Source organism: Tachysurus vachellii, chromosome 13 (assembly GCF_030014155.1).
Source record: "Tachysurus vachellii isolate PV-2020 chromosome 13, HZAU_Pvac_v1, whole genome shotgun sequence".
NCBI classification, from domain to species: domain Eukaryota; kingdom Metazoa; phylum Chordata; class Actinopteri; order Siluriformes; family Bagridae; genus Tachysurus; species Tachysurus vachellii.
Window position 1 is genome coordinate 7729169 of NC_083472.1, and position 18054 is coordinate 7747222.

The window sequence follows — 18054 nt, forward strand, 5'->3', positions numbered from 1 at the left end:
TTTCTAACTGAGTCTAAACAGCTAATAAATAGCTCTGATGCACATCTTCAGTCTTTCTGATGTCCTGAATGTTTGTGTGCTGATAGCTGTAGCATGCCTGGTAAGAATCTGGAAGCCCTTAGAAATGGCATAAAAGGATTACATGAAAGAGCCGCATAAGGAAATTCAACTCAGTAGAATTTAGGAATAGAATTTCCTCTTGAGTTTGTCTGATGAGACAGAAGTGAGAGACGGCCCTACTGAAGTGCCTGTCTGACATGACAGCAAAGATTTGGCGCAACAACATTGACAATTACAACAATAATTAAATTATTAGTCTGAACTATTGTCTCTGTTCGTACACAGAACATGATATCCATATATTAAGAGAAAACCTGTGATCAGAGTTTAGTGGTTGTAGAACTGAAAACCGTGGGAAAAACTTTGGAAATTTTATCCAAGGAAGTTCAAGAAGGAAATGAAAAAGAAGAACAGTTGGATAATTCGAGCCAATTTTACTACAAAGGCCCATTTATTTTGGCTTTAGGATCCATTTCCACAGAATTCTCACTTTCCCGTTCTCTCTGATAATGAAAGATTCTTGAAACATATGACTGTAACCGTAACATGCACAAAAGCATGAAGTTTGCTGTATGAAAAAATCAGAAACCTGAAACCAGCCAGCTGTGCTATAAAAGCGATTGTATGTGCTGGATCACCTTGTGTGTTTTTCATGCTGTAGTTCATTTCAGGTTGAAAGCCGGAACTGGCTTCCTACAATGACATCAAAAGACTCCTTGTGGGCCTTCGGTGTTCATATTGTCTATTATAGCACTGTAGGATTTCCTTCCGAAACAAAGCGCTCGCCTATGGCCTCGTTCTGTCTTTGAACATCAACTTATGAGTGGGAGCTGTGAATGAATGATGAATTACGCCTGAAACAGTCTTGCCTCACCCAATACAATCTAACTGCTCCAAAAGTACTTTCATCCGCCATGTTAACTCTTCTTGTTGCCAAGGACGTTCAGTTTTCCAGGGTCTCCGGGATTAATGAGGCATTCAGGTGCAGCAAGACTGCGAGATTGCCTTGCTCTGTGTGGATGAGAAAAGGGATTCAAACAGATGGTGGCTCTCAGAGGTGTGATTAGCTCCCATCATGCTGGACTGTGTGCAGGCAGATGAGCGCAACCCTCACTGAAGCTGCGCTGCATATGTTCAGCTTTTACAATGTGAAAACTTACAGCTTTCAAACATTTCCATCAGGGCTGTGTGGCGAACCCAAACGAACGTGCTAACCACTAAGCCACCGTGCCCCCGCTCAGTTATTATTTTTATTTGTATTACCTGCCTGTGATATTTTCCAAAAAAATGAATACAGATTAGTTCTGTTTCTCAAAATAGCCTCAAACTCGAAATCAAATTAAAATTTTATTGGTCACATACACAATCATACACATACAAAAAACAGTGAAATGTGTGAAATAAAAACAGAATCAAATCGAATAAAAATATTCATCATCTCATTCATCTCACTCACTCACTCATAAAAATATTAACACCAAAAAAAAAAAAATATTCTCAATCAATTTAACTACAACAGCCAATTGTACAAACAGCCCTGACCAGATAGTTACTATGAATCAAATACTAAGAATTAAGCTGCAAATGCATCACATTTGTATGTCCCAAAAGCTTAATTTCAGACCCTACATGAACGTGAACCTTGTTTGAGGCACCCTGTCGGTGAAGCCCAGACCCAGTGCACCCTTCTAGTCTATTTACCATAAAAAATTAATAGTGCTCCTAGAATTCATATCTGTTTAGAGCAAATTATTTGTTCATTCTTAATAATATATTCATATTTGTTTAGAATCCTACAAGACGGGTATCTGACAACCTTATATTTAAGGCATTTGGTAGACACCCTTATCCAGAGGAACTTACATTTATCTGATTCAACACAACAGAGGGTAAAGGGTCTTGCTCAAGGGCCCAACCGTGGCAGCTCAGTGGACCTGGGATTTGAACTCACAACCTTCTGGCCAGTAGTCCAACATTATTGCATTAGACCTAAACAGCAGGTTTTCAGAATGTCAGAATCAGGCCTATATATTGATGTCAGAATGTAAAACCGAGTGTTCAGGTTCAGTGGAAATGTGGCAGTCCTGCAGAGAGCAGATGATGGCATGCCAGTATGAGAGAACAAGCCTCCTGTTTATGCAGCAAATGACTGCCCAACTGGAAAGCACACAACTGTCAACAAGATAAAGAAACAACAGCCATGCTGACCCTGCTGCTCCAAATGCTTTCTTTTTGTTCCTTCAAAATGCCTGTCTCACATCACTGACAACTTTTAAGTGGCAAATATCTGCACAGAGGTTCCATACACGCTACACGAACCTGCACGTCCTTGTTGACTCATTGAGTGCCTCAATATAGCCACAAGCATGATGGGAAAATGTGCAACACCATTATGGTTTCACCTTCTGACCTCATTTAGTTTGCTGTTCTTTGGATATAACCGAAGTGTGGAATTTGACATGAACCCACACTGGAGCTTGTTATCTGTTGAATCTTGTGTAATTGCTCAACAGAGTTCAAAAGTGGCTATGGGAAAATAGCTTGGGATATTTTATGTAAGTGCATAATCAGTGTGGATATATATACTGTATATATATATATATATATATATATATATATATATATATATATATATATATATATATATATATATATATATAGAGAGAGAGAGAGAGAGAGAGAGAGAGAGAGATAGATAGATAGATGGATAGATAGATAGATATTTTTTAGTAAACCCTAAAACACACCCACTCACTTGCTCTTACAAAACACTTTTGAGAAAATAGGCAAAGATTTGTTTCATTTTGCTTTTGTTTGAAGCAGCTGAAAAACTAAAGCAGATGGGCATTAGTGGTTAAAAAACTGCCAAAGGATGTCTCATCTCATCTGTTTTTTATTGCATTTTTTTGCCAAAGACATAATTTAAACCAAATATTGTTTTAATGATAAAACAGACATCAGGATTCATTCAGAGAAATACAATGAAACCTGTGTTTTAAGATATGCACTGAAAAAAGCCCTTGTCAGGTTTGAGAAATCGGTATCATGCTGAATTGGACTAGAATGCAATGTGCTTGGCATATTGCGGTTTATCTGTGCGGGTGACTGCTATGGCAGTTGGATGCCATCTGTCCGCTTTTCTCTGTCTGTCTGCAACCAGCTGCGTGGTGGGAACTTGAATTCACACAGAGTCATACTGTCTGTCTTGGCCATAATTCACCATCCAATCTTATCTAGTTGTCCTCTGGCCGAAGCTCTTATTAATATCTCTTTAGAGAAAACACACACATATTTGCGAAGACCTTCTATTAACATAATTATTACCAAAGCTAATTAATTCCCACATCTAAAACTAATTCCACCTATAACCACAGTAATCGCAACCTTAGACTGTTTCAATTATTCAAGTAAAAGCTGTAAAACATTATGAGGACCTTTACTTCATTAAGATCTGTTTTTGAGGTTTAGTGATGACATTTAAAAAAAACTTAGAACAGAAAAGTTGGAAGACCACTTTATGTTACTTTAAGATATTTTCAAACTTCTTTATAAGTTGCCTTTATTTATCAAGAAAGAGGATTAGTTGAGAAATGTTTGAGTTAACTGGTGTTCTAGTTTCATTCAAATAACTTATCTACGATGGTTCAGAAATTGTTCTCTGCCAAAGATGGATTACCAGTTTGACCAGCTTGGACTGTATTTTGAAAGCTAATACTTTATAACTTAAAAAAAAGTTATTTCTTTGTATATTTACTTTTTTTTGTAGTTTCCTTGGTAGTTTTTGATCCTTGGAGCCATTGTGTTGTATGGTGTAACACTGCTCCCTGACAGCTTCAGGATCTCTGGTTTAATCCTGATCTCAGGTTACTGTTTGTGTGCTGTTTTGTATGTTCTCCCTGTGTCCAGGCACATTCTCCAATTTCCTCCCAACTCCTAAAATCATGCATGTAGGTGGACTGGCTACACTTTGTTGCTTGTAGGTGTGAATGTGTGTGTATGGTGCCCTGCAATGGACCAGTGTTGCTTCCAGGGTGCATTCTAACCTCGCACCCAGTGTTCCTGGGAAAGGTTCTGGATAACCGTGACCAGGATAAAGCACTTACTAAATATGAATGTATGAATAAATGATTTTTTTTTAAAAACACAAACCAAAACAATGGGTATCAGTCAAATATCTCCACAGTCTTCACAACCCCTTAGGTACACCGGTCTTATTGGGACAGTTGGACACAAACCCATACCCACACACATTAACCTTATGTAAACATGCCTCGGTTTCCCCTGAAGTGTTCGTTCAGTTTCTATAGCATCCATCCATCTGAGCTACTTACTTTTCCTGCCACATTCACAAGCACACTGCAATACCATGAATGACTGTAATGAATAATGACCGTTAGAGAATTAGCAGCATTATGTTTCTTTAATAACCTGACATGCCCTGACAATGCTGAGCTTTCTTTCCTCTCTGCAGGGTGAAGAGATGTATCTGAAGGAATGCCATGGTTCACTGGCAAGCCACTAAACATAATGAGAGAGAACTTGAAAGGATTTGAGAGGCATGAAAATGAGAGAGAGATTTTCCCGTAGTAGACACGCATTCTCTGTGGGAACTGGTCTCATGAAAGATTAGTTCTCTTAAACGAACAAATGGAAGCATCATAGAGTAAAGAGCTGGGTATTACTGCTGAATTGTCCTGGAGAGTCTGTTATGCTCTTATTATTCAGTCTGAATGTCATTAATGTTTCCCAGGATCAGGAACAGAGTTAATAATGGCGTTAGTGAAGTCAGAGTGACCTGCATGAGCCGGCATCGAGGTATTCACTCTGAATAACATGGTATTCATGAAATATAAAATTCATCACATATGAAAATGTGATGAATTGAACTGAACAAATGCTCTGCACTGGACAGTATGAGTTGTCTGAGCTAATCAGTAATGCAGTACAGTTAAACAAGTGGAGATCTCCATCTAGTGGACTGAAGGCAGCATGACAAAGAATTCTACTCAATTCTACTCAAATATTCAGGAGTTACAGTACAGTGCTGTCTGTCTGTGACAACAAATTATTTTTAATTAAGTTCTGGTTCTTTTAATTGGAACCTGGAGCCTTTCCCAGGGGACTTGAGGAACAATCTCATACACACTCCATAACCCATTCAGACACTATGACTAATTCAGAGACGCCAATCATCTGGACAATATTTTATTATTATTTATATGGTGACATGTCACTCATGTCGCGGGAAATCGTCAGCTCTCAATGATAAGAAACCTGACCTATGTAACATAGCTTGTAGTGTTATTTTCATAATTTCAGAATATATCTATATCTATATCTATATATATATATATATATATATATATATATATATATATATATATATATATATATATATATATAAAACATTCTGAAAAATATACCCATAATTCCCATAATATCTCATTATACATTAGATATATATCATTGTTCTATATCATATATTACAATGATATGATATATAACAATGATATATATCTAATGTATAATGAATATACTATATATATAGTATATAGAAATAGAGATATGTATCTCTAATAGGAACGTGTTCTTACTTGTTTTTTGGTGCACAAGCTTCATAATCAACTTTCAACAGCCACCTGAAACCATGTCATGTCCATGTGTGAAAACTAGAACATCAATAACAAACAAAACAACTTTAACAGTTTCATTAGAAGTTTTAATTCAACATTCATAGTACGTTATTCATCACTTTCTAGTCCATAATCAACCAGAAATGATCTATTAGTTACACCTCTTTATCTTTACAGGTGTTAATATAATTCGTCATACATCAGTTAATTTATGTTGTACACTGGGAAATGTCCTTATAATTACCTAATGCTTCAGTTCTTGACGATACACATTGTATTTGGGTTTAACAATGATTGGTTTACTTTGGGGGAAATTCCTGTTTGCTATCTCTTTGAGACAGACATCTGTTTAACGCCTACCTTGTAAAACAACTATATATGATACAAAATACAGTAGTAATGGGCGTAACATATTTGTGTTTAATATATTAGTAAGATTATAACAGAATACTGCATCAGCATGGAGAGCATTCCAACAGAGAGCGGACGTGGTTGTGTTTTTGTGAATATTTTGTTAAAAAAAAATCGCAGCAAGAGACCGGAGTGACTGGAGCTTCACTTTTGGACCAAAGCATGAGTTCACATTCAGTCCTATATGCTTCCATGTAGTCATGTGAGAAATATTGGGAAAGAGATATGCTTAGCTCTGTGAACCATCCTGCTTGAAATTCTGCTCTTCACTCTGATGGATAATATACAAAAAAAAAATTACCCAAACAAATGAAAAAAAAAAAAAAAAAATCTGCATATAAGATGACCGTTTCAGAGCTCTCAAGATAAACAGTTCCAATCCCACAGCTCTGAATTTAAGAAATGAGTTCTTTAGTCTGTCACAATTCAGTCTGGGTACAAGGCACAGTTCCTGTTTCACCAGCGTTGCGGTCCTCTTCATGTTGGGGTGAATTTGAGGGTCCTAATGCTCTTCTTGACTGGCATTATAGGCTTTTTTAATATCATACCTGCTCAGTGTTCTAAAAATCCCTCTCACACTCACTCAGACATGCAATACAAACTGTATTAATCCTCAGGTTAGGTGGTACATTTATATAGATACACACACATTCATATATATTTATTTATATAAAATCCATATAATTTCAGGAATGTTATTCTGCTGTGTGTGTGAGTGTGTGTGGTGTGTGTGTGTTTGTGTTTTCACGGATACAAAATAGCTTTTATATCACACATAGTAGAAACACCATAAAAACAGTCTCTTAAAAAATCCCTTAATAAAAATAAGTTCTATTTGTTTTTTTTTTAAAATGTACAATATATTTTCTTCTTTCCCTCTGGCTCCATGTGAAATGGGGGATGGGGAAGGTGATCATTATGAAGGGCATTTCGAGCAGCCGCACTCCAAGGTCGTCTCTATCTCTTCGGAGAAGGAGGAGCCATCTGAGCACTTGAAGCTGACTTTCCGTCTGCGGCTCTTGGTGGGGGCACAGCAGAGTCCCGGCTGACACGAGCGTGGACATTCCACCCGGGGGACCTTACTGGTGGACGTGCATGTCTTTTGGCCTACAGACTTCTTGAGCAGCTCACGGACCATCTCGCCCTGACATGTCAGCTCTGGGAGGAAGAGAGGAGACATGTTAGAACGACAAAACTATGGAAGAAACTCATTGAACCTGAAGCTGAACTGTTTGGCCCTCAAGCAAGACCCGTAACCCTTAACTGTTCCAGAGAAATCATATATCACATGACTCTTTGCTCTAAATTCTGCTGACTTGTACGGACATGTAAGGAAAAAAAAATCTTTCCCATAAAAGAAAAATAAGACTAATTTTATGAGGTTAGGGCTGACCAATTTAGAACACATTTTGTGTGTGTCTGTGTGTTTGTGTTGTACCAGTGTCACAGGTGCTGCCTGTATATCCAGGCTGGCAGTGACATGCAGGATTTCCACTCTCGTCCACTCTGCATTCCCCATGCACACAGTGGTGCCCCCTGCAGGCGTCTGGCTCCTCTCTCCTCTCGCAGTACTGCCCCATGTAACCCTGTGCACACTTACAGCTGTAGGACGAACCCTTTGGCACACACAGGCCATGTACACACCTGCGCCAGTGAGAGACAGAGATAGAGAGATAGAGAAAGAGATTGTTAAAATAAGGACAATATTAACAATATATACATATCTGGTTTTCATCCTCATCCTCATTGCTCTCTGCACCTGCTTTACATTTTCCTTTAATTTTTATTGTGTAAAAGCTGCAGTTTGAAAGTTATCATGAGTTCAGGATCAAAGTAAATGAGCAACACTGTTCTTAGATAACTATTCCAATTTAGGGCTATAATTTAGGGTATAAGAGGAAATATCACATGGTATTGGATTCACAGCTGAGCTAAGTGTCCAGGATACAACAGTAAGAGCTGTAAAGAGCAAAATGACTTTGAGGTGAATGCAGAACTAGCAAGGCAGACACAAAATCATAAATAAGACAAAGGTAATATGCTTGGCTCATTTCCTGGTAAGGACACGGGCTGCTAAAGCGTCTCTAAAGAGACAGTATGGCAACCAGCCAGGGCCACATAAAAATAGACCTATATAGAGGTTATGAAAACTTGCACTAGTTTCTCAGCATCATGTACTCTAGGGTCATGTTTAGACTTCTGACTGGTTACAATTCAGACTGAAAATATAGAGATAAAAAAGGAGATGATATGAGAGTGTGTGTTTGTGTATGTGAGGTTACAGTACCTGCTGGACTGACAGGGGTTGGCGTAGCTCTGCTGCTCACACAGCGGGCCGCTGCTGCTGGAAGGACACTCACAGGTCACGCCCGCCTCGCCTCTCTGCCTGCACGGCCCCTGGGCACACACACTGCATGAGTGGCAGCCAGGCAGGATGCCTTCTGTGCCTGTCAGCCCGGTGCTCAGCTCCTGCAGCTCGCCATTGATGCGAACGTTATGGATGCAGCCATTGAAGGATGCGCGCTCGGCTCCAGTACGCAGGCCTGTGGAGCCGATCGCAGAGGGCACGCCTGAGAGAAACAAATCATACAGAAACTTCACTTAATGAAGTTCCTAGTAAACTCAAAGTGTCTTTCATTCATTCATTCATCTTCTACCGCTTATCCGAACTACCTCGGGTCACGGGGAGCCTGTGCCTATCTCAGGCGTCATCGGGCATCAAGGCAGGATACACCCTGGACGGAGTGCCAACCCATCGCAGGGCACACACACACACACTCATTCACTCAATCACACACTAGGGACAATTTTCCAGAGATGCCAATCAACCTACCATGCATGTCTTTGGACCGGGGGAGGAAACCGGAGTACCCGGAGGAAACCCCTGAGGCACAGGGAGAACATGCAAACTCCACACACACAAGGTGGAGGCGGGAATCGAACCCCGACCCTGGAGGTGTGAGGCAAACGTGCTAACCACTAAGCCACCGTGCCCCCTCAAAGTGTCTTTATTTGTGTGAAATTTGTTGATCATAGATAAGCCAATCTGGTGCACTGTTGACTGTGAACTATATTTTTGTACATTGTTGCACTGCAGTTTACATAACAGCTCACATTAAAAAATTATAAACTATTTGGTCAGTCAGCTCCAGAATTACTGGCAACCTTAGTAATAATATATTTGTGGCTAATTATCCAGAAGTTGCTTGTTAAATTCGTTAAATTGTTAAATTTTTAGGTTTGATTTTCTCATATAATTATTATGCCAATAATTCTGACCCTAACTGTACATGGGACTACGAGTTATAAAAATGTATATGTAATGCCAATAAATATGTATATGTAATGGGCAAAATACCGTGATTAAAGGTATAGTAAAGACAAAAGTGAGGGGTTGCGTATATCAGACATAGAAGCATGTGTGTGTTGTGCTCTCACCTCCGACGTAAAGATGGGTGTTGGGCTCCACCGAGGGCGCCCGTGCCAGTTTACCCAGACTCTTATGGGCTCCTTTATCCACCACCAGACTCAACGTTTGATTCTGGATTAATAATTCCACGGTGTGAAAGAGTCCGTCGTTCACCGATTCCACACTAACAAACACACAGAGAAAGACAAAAAAGAAGGTTTTGTTTTTAATTTATATTACTTGCCATTTCTTTTTGGGAGTAATGATAGAGTTCAGTATCCAGTTTTGAATCAAAGTTAGAAAAGATTACTAGATAAACATGTCATTCAGAAGTATTTTCATGCCATGAAATAAGTAAAATGTGATGGAAGCGTGACCAGGAAATGCACACGTTCCGTAAAGGTCTGAATTTACGTGTCGGGTTTAGATGTAGAAGAAGAATGTAAGGTTGTAATTTTCAAATACAACAGGATAGAATATTACTGTTATACCACTCAAGTATTCAGCTAAGAGCAGTTTTCCTGGCCGAATAATTTAATACGTGCACTTCTGCTGCAGTGTTGTTATGGCATTTAAAGTCTACCTGTTGTAAGCAGACACTGCAATGTATAGTGATCACAGCATGAACAACCCCTAATGTACAGGATGAAATATATACAGTATGCATGCTTTGGCTGAGCAGATGTGATGACTGTGCCAGGTGTGTTCTTTAGGTTTGGCATTGATGAGACTAACAGCACTCTGAGAGCTTGCCCTGGCTGAGAGCTCTCTCTAACACAATAAGCAGACCTGACACTTTCTTTCTATACACCCATCAACAAACACATTGAATCCAGCTGAGACAGAGTGTGATTTGAGGTAAGGGTTTGGTGGATGCCTGAGAGCCTGAGAGAACTCAGGAGAATGATTTCTTTCACTCTATTTTTTTTTTTTTTTTTTGCCTGATCTTGTTAAACATTTAGAGAGTGCTGAGAGTTCGCTGCACCCCTCAAAACCTCGGAGAGCAAACGCACAAAGCGTGACAACGAACTCCTGCTCAGCTGGTTGATTTTGGAAAGGACCACATGCTGTGCTCACACACTGGAGTTGCAACAGGCTTGTGAGTGCTCCAGCTTCCCATGCTGCTCAGTCCAGTCCTGCTGACTGCTGTTTAATTGTGTTTTGTCTGAGCATGGTATTGTAGTGGACTGGTTCATGACCCCAATAACCCCCCTACAAACTGACATCAGAGCTTGAGAAAGCAGGTCAATTTTGGCTACAGTGACTCGTCTTAGAGGAGTTATTCCTGGAAGGAACATAGGCAGCTGCAGACAGCTAGAGACAGTGGTTTGGCAAAGAGTAAGATGTAAGAGAGAGAGAGAGAGAGAGAGAGAGAGAGAGAGAGAGAGAGAGAGAGCGAGAATTGAGAGAGAGAGAGAGAGAGAGAGAGAGAGTGTGTGAGAGAGAGAGAGAGAGAGAGAGCGAGGAAGTGAGACATTGCGGCTAAAGAAGTGTGGCTTGTTCCCCTTCTGTACCCAAAACACGCTCTTCCTCTCTTTGCACTGCGTTTCCTTTCTCAGAAAGAAAAAAGAGATCCAAGAACAGCACGCGGGCCCAAACGTGTCAAAACCATCTTTCTCTCCACGGTGAGAATCTGACACTTTTTCTAGCTGCACCGCAGCTCATGTTGCACAACCTACGAATTAGCAGTTCAGAATAATGGGGTGGGAGATATAGAAAAAGAGTCTACACCTTAACCATAGGTGGTCCTGTTATAACTCCATGTAACCCAATGACTGGTCACAGCTGGTCCATACAGGCAAAGACAGAAAGAGCGAAATCAATTAAGTAACTTCAACAAGCAATTAAAGTGAGTTTCATGTCCACTCATATGATGCTTATCAATCATGGCTAGGCTTAAGAGTTTCTTTAGTAATATTTGGCACTGTTGACAGTCTTTCAATTAAAATATGATGCATATACCCATGTCTAAATCCAGTTATGGGATTAATGCATAATTGTTCAAGAGTAAATCTATAAATTAATTACTTTTTCTCCTTCCAAGTGCACACAAAGATCAGCGGACCTCAGGAACTCAACTCCTAGCTTCCTTTCCTGGGATTTGGCTCAACACAGACACATGTGTGGTTTCTCTTACTGCCTCATAATTCAATTCCATGTTTGCAAACACTCTCTTTGTGAGCAACGCAAGGGTCCATTTGCAAGACCCCCAAAAACATTCCCTACAGTTCCCTATTTAATCCTCCACATACCACATACAGACAGACAGTGGTTACAGACAGTGTCTTTTAAAAAGTCTGGCATTAACAGCGGGCCCCAGGAGTTAAGAAGCTAAGACGGAAGAGGTGGCTTTCTGTATTATGAAATAAACCTGAGATTAAATAAACATAGCCAGACTAATCTTTTCATTTAAGCCAGGACGTATATTGGTTAAGTCTGGACAATATAACAGAGTCAGGCACTAGCGTTACAAGCACCATACCTCTAGATGGCACCAGACACCAAACCAAGATTAACACCTATTCAAAAGAGCAATCACTTTAAGTTTCAAGTGCCTGTTTATTGGAGTCTATAAAAAACAAACAGAACGCTGCCAAAGATTTGACCAGCCTTGTGTCCCTCTCATGCTGGGAGAAGTCAATTTCCTGTCAGCTGAAAATAAAACACCCTCAATGAAACCACATTATAAACAACACACATAACAAAGTAAGACACAATTACCGGAGCCTTCATCTTGAAAACTTATCTAAATCAGTGAACCTACGGACATATTTACGTTTTCCAAATTCAATTACCCGGCACTATCATTTGCTTACAGCACAGTCACAGAAGACTGGCTGAAGGCAACGGTACATAGGCAGCCAGTGCAGTTATGGATTGCAGCTGTAACCTCAATTAGGCCTCTTTTGGAGCTGAGGAGGTAAGTTATGTGCTTGTTTAGTGAACAGAAACTCAAAAGGGTGGGGGAACTGACTGATTTCAACAGACTTCTGATCCGTGTGAACCTCTGTCAGCACAAGTAGAAGTCTTTTACCAAAAATGTCGGAGGTGATGTTTTCCTGTGTGTTCGAGTGGCACACTGGTATTTTCCAATGACCTCTAAATAACACGAGTTAGCCAGGCCCACAGGAGCTCAACACTCAACTCTGAGCCATAACCTGGTCTGATCTAAGTAAAGACCATCATACAGTTCCAAAACTCAGCTGTGTTTTTCAGCACACCAGCCCTGCTTAGCTCAATCCCTGCTTGGCTTCCCTTTAAAAAAGGCTCCTGTTTTCTTAGCACTTCAGTCACATAGGAACTGAGCGCTAATCCCAGACGAAGGAAGGAAAACAGCCAATAAAAACACACCCTGACCCCCTATCACCCTGCTGCGTTAAGCGTAAGATCCAGTTGATGCGGAAAACATTAGCCTCATTCTGCAAAACTGGGTTAGGCGTGGCACATGACGGCCAAAGCCATACTGCATGGCACAAGGTATGAAAGGTATGCAATTCCAACCTTCTCCTTCAATTTCCTGTGATGGATTTACATAAGCTGGTGCTCCCTTTTGATACCTACACGGATTCTTAAACTAATGGAGAGATTAGTGCTAGGTTTTTAATAATTGTATTAGATAAATGCAAGCAGCGAGATCTGGGCATTCATCTAAACCTAATGATGCATTAGTGCTAGTTAACATCCCTCCCTATGTCCACTCTCCTATCATGAATCCCCAGTTTGCCCAATCATTCTGTTCAGGGTCTAATCTGTCTTTCCTCAGTTTCTCTCTACAGAAAACTAGCTTCTCCATTGTTTATCATTGCCTCCCTCGGCTCCAAATCTCACAAAGACATGCTTTGCTTTAGATATGAAGAGGGTGAAGAAGCTTTGGCCTGACTTCTGATCCTCGCCTCACACAGATGGTTCATGACTTAGTGGGACATTCAATGTCAATCACCCTAAGTGAATTCCCTGAACCAGAGCTCTACAATGCTCGTTCTCAGCCAACGAAGCTTCACCTCTCTGTTTCCCAATGGCCCAGTTCTCTGGGTTGGGTTGGAGTTACAAATTTGAGCAGATGCTGCATGGAGCTCACTGGCTTAGCCATGACATTGAAAACTTAGGAACATGCTGGCTTGACTAGTGAGCTCTGTATTGTATCATATCATGCTAATGAAGGTAGACAGGGCGAATTTGCCTTGTAGTCTGTGAAAACTGTCTCCACTCCATTCCATCTTCCACAGCTCATCACTATCACACCACAAGCCCAGAGACAATGGCCTTCAGGCACGCCAAAACCACAAAGCACTACGTCATCAGGGGAAAAAACAGACTAATGAGAGGGTATGCATGCAAAATAAGGCCATGACGCATCTCGACTAGAGCCGCAGAAATCACCATCCAGAGCACAGCTGCACTCAGGAGAAGTGCACCGAGTTCATCAAGTCTGACTACAAATCTGACACTCTGAGAGTCTCTATTCATACTAAATCAACCAATAATCAGTGAACAGTGTATACTAATAAAATAATTGCACAGCTCGGTGCTAATATTGAGTAATAATAGGCCATTATATTTCACACAGACAAGACTCCTGGATGAAGTGCTCTTTTTACATGCTTTGACACTCCCGACAGAGCTATCGATTGGGCCTTAGGCAATGGCACAAGCTAAGAGAGGCCCTCTTTTTCAGAGCTAGCCAGAGATACGGTCTGGATCAATAAAATGCTATCTGCTGAGCTGGGACAGGAAGGCTGCCTCAGATCTGAAACCAGTCACAACTGCCACATCTCAGTGTGCACTGATCCGCTGAGTGAAAGGAAAAGATCTTAAAGGCATTCTCACTGCGTGAATGTGCAAGCTTTAAACTCGCTCTCTGGCATCTTTCAAGTGATGTGTCTAGACTTTAAGAAGTGGAAGAAGTTGCTGAGATACGGACAAACAACTTGAGTACAGCGTCTCGAATATTTACGAAGAAACCCCTGTTGTTTGGCCAGCGGTGCCAGCTTAACTGTACAAATTGTAAACAGTAAGACAACGAACCACAAGAGAAAAAAATGTGGCCATTTAGTTGTATTTTGGGGTTAAAATATGAAATGCATTTCAATTAAACTACCAGGCAAAAATGTAAACACACTATATCAGAATTTTACTATTTTGGATTATTTTAAAATAACAATGGAGACATTTATATGGAGAACATATGGCTAAGAAACACGTTCAACAAAAAATTTAATTCAATATTTTTGCACATTTGAACAAACCAAAATGATATATTACAGTATATCTAAATTGTTCTTACTTTTGACTGGTAGTGCACAAAATACATTCGCTAACACAGTACATTATGATATACGGCACATTAAACAAATTCATTGTGTAATTAATTGAAACATCCCTTTAAGCCACTTTCTGACATTGCAAAGATTCACCTTTACCTATTTTTAGTATTTAGTTTCTGCGTACAGAACAGAATTTGTTGTGAGCTGTACACCAACCTGTGCTAACTGCCACATTAAGAATTAGTGAAACAAACATAAACATATTTGAGACACTTATATTGGTACTTAAAGGCCACAGCCTTGATGATCTGCTTGAAAACAGGCTAAATGTCATTAGAATCTTGGTGGAAGCTAAACAAGGTTTCTAAATTACATCCAACAATTCTGGCAGTTAAAAAGACACCCGTGGAGAGCTGTTGAAGCCAAACACGCCAAGCTTATTTGTGAGGCTCCACTGAACAGAGCAGTTCAAACTGGACATTAGTGTTTGTACAGAAACAGTGTGTGTATATGTTTAGTATGCAAATCAGTACAAAAACACAACAACAAAAAAAAACACAAACGTCATCACATAACCCGAAAAGGACAGACCATTATTGATCACCGCCCAAATTTTGTGCTTATTCATAAGCTGTCAGCTTTTCATGGCATTAATATGAATATGAAAATATCTGCAATTCTGCCGGAAGGAAGCTGGTTATATAGATGGCAGAATTACTCCTGACTATAATGAATTACTAGGCTAATTAGAAAACTTTTTCCTTTGTGATAGTCAGACACCATTTCCAATCAGCAAAGAACATGTGTGTTCAAGAAGGCCTTACACTTTCCATTTACTCTTGCTTTTTTGTTTCACTTTGCTGTTATGTTTTTGATTTTTTTTTTTTTGCTACTGTGTTCTGGATTTGCGTTCATGTTTTGATTTGTTGTTATGCGATGTTTTGCTTGGCTGTTTTTTTGGATTTGCGTTGTTTTAAATTGACTGTTGTGTGTTGGATTTTATGATGTGTTTCTGAATGTGCTGTCATGTTTTGGATTTGCTGTTGATTTTTTTTGTTTTCTCTTTTCTGTTTTGCTTTCCAGTCGTGTTTTGGATTAATGTTGTGTTTTAGATTTACTGTTGTCTTTTGGATTTACTGTTGTGTTTTTGTTTCACTGTTGTGTTTCTGAATTTGCTGTTATGTTTTGGATTTGCTGTTATGTTTTGGACTTTCTATTGTGTTTCTGATTTGCTAATTGTGTTTTTGAATTACTGTTGTGTCTGAATTTGCTATTGTGTTTTGTTTTTGCGTTTCTGTTTTGCTTTCCAGTTGTGTTTTGGATTTGCTATTGTGTTTTTGATTTACTGTTGTGTTTTGGATTTGTTATTGTGTTTTGTTTTTTTTTGTTCTATTTCTGAATTTGCTGTTGTGTTTTGTTTGTGAATTTATTCTGATATGTTTTCAGTACTTTGTGTATCCTTACCTGTAGACGGTTGTAGGTGGGTACTTGCCGATGTCATAGATCAGTCGAATGTGGCCTTGATACAGCTCCACAGCTAACGGGTCATGATCCTCCTTATAAAACAGCATGCCATTGTCCTTATCAGTAGCTACCTAAATATGGACAGAAATGAGAACCATAAACTTGACACCCAAAATAGAATGAGAAATAAACAGCTGTACTTGACACTTAACACCTGTTTGGTGTTTGGTTGGCCATATGAACCAGAACACCTACAAAAATCCTTGAGTCGGTAGCAGTACTAATCATACACAGGGCTTGAAGATTCATAGGTCATGAAGTGTAACAGCCTAACTCTGTATGAAATAATCCCCAGTGGAGCTTTCACACTTTTGCCCAATAGCCTGGAGCCACGCAAGGCAAGTAGCATTACCACATGATGAGTGTTAGTGATGAATTTTAACTAAAGGCATTAAAAACAAAACTCCTCACAGCCAGACTGCCTATTTGCTTCCCTTTTATTAATCAGGAGTGATGGTAAAGTATTTTGTCCGGCAAACCCCTTCTACATGTGCAGATGTTGCTATCTCAAAGTCACCAGCTCACCTCTGTAGGCAGATGAAGAATACGCCGGCTATTTTTATCTCCTCCCACTTTAATTAACATTAGACTGCCCTGTCGGCGGCAAGGCGAACGGCTCATTTGTAGAGGAGATGCAATCCAGCCGTGACGAGGGGGCTCATGATTGCAGCCGATAACAGAGCCGGCTCAACTTCCATTACCATAATATATGTCCTCTAGGGAGGTATTATTCATGCTAGTGGACAAAAGGTGACATTCTAATAATGTCAGCGGGGCTGGACAGAGAGCTGCAACCGATAAAAGCCCTGGAACAGATGTTAGGAAGGTAGATCACTTTCCATGGCTAGGCTAGGTAAGACAGATCAGAATGAGAGACAGGCTTGGACAGCTTAGCAAGCAGACCTGCTACAGAGCAGACTGATAGCAATGGCTGCCTGTGTGAGTGTGTTGATAGGGGTTAAGGAGGAGGAGAAGAAGGATGTTGTGGATAGATCTCACTGCCTCACTGTTTGACTTGGATGTCTGTCCACAAGGTAGTTTAGGAGACTGTGGCTAGATTGTGGGTGTGAGAAATATGATGGTGACTGACCTTAAGTGGTGGTGTATTATGTCTAGAGCAGTGTATCCTATTCCAAATACTTGAAAGCTCAAACACCTAATTCAACTCTTAAATAACTTCCAAGCCACCAGGGACTTGAATCAGTGTTGGTTAAGACTTTGTAACCAAACTATGGAGCCTGCAGGGAAATTTTTTTACAGTAACTAAAACCTTGTGAACTGTATATGGCAGTAATGCAAATTCTAGATTTGCTTTCAGATTCGTTTGGAACCAAAGCTTCAGATTTATAAGGTTAATTTGAAGACATAAAAGGCATCCGTAAAGAGCATCAGATGACCAGTTCTGAGCGTTTATCCACAAACAAGATAAATTGCAAATGTTCAAGAAAATTGTCACTGGGATATGATCCATCAATGACTTACTATGATTAAGTGAGCAGTGAGTGAATGCACTAAAGCCTCTTTATGACAGCAAATCCTTTATTGCTGTGCTCCGTGTTGAAATATTAGCTCTTTCTGCTCGTCGGAGTCTTCAAAATGAGGGATGCGAGAAGAAACAGTTGAAAATGCAAATTATAACAAAAGACAATAAGTGGGTTCTAAAGAGGGACGGCTTGTGTACATGTACCCTCTGTTTTACTAAGATAAAAACATGAATTTAATCTTTCATTTTTCTATTTATTATGTTGGCTTT

The 18054-nt window shown here is 39.9% G+C and overlaps 1 protein-coding gene across 1 annotated transcript in view; it reads right to left on the reverse strand.

Moving 5' to 3' along the window:
• Window positions 1-5757: 5757 nt before the first annotated feature.
• The window catches only part of slit3 (slit homolog 3 (Drosophila)), a 167390-nt gene continuing 155093 nt past the window's right edge, over window positions 5758-18054 (reverse strand). Inside the window, exons 32-36 of the mRNA XM_060884926.1 lie at window positions 16242-16372; window positions 9543-9697; window positions 8392-8674; window positions 7543-7748; window positions 5758-7262 (exon numbers count right to left, since the gene is read on the reverse strand). Of these exons, the coding sequence (XP_060740909.1) occupies window positions 7021-7262; window positions 7543-7748; window positions 8392-8674; window positions 9543-9697; window positions 16242-16372 (1017 nt within the window). The 3' untranslated portion in view covers window positions 5758-7020. The remainder of the gene's footprint in view (window positions 7263-7542; window positions 7749-8391; window positions 8675-9542; window positions 9698-16241; window positions 16373-18054) is intronic.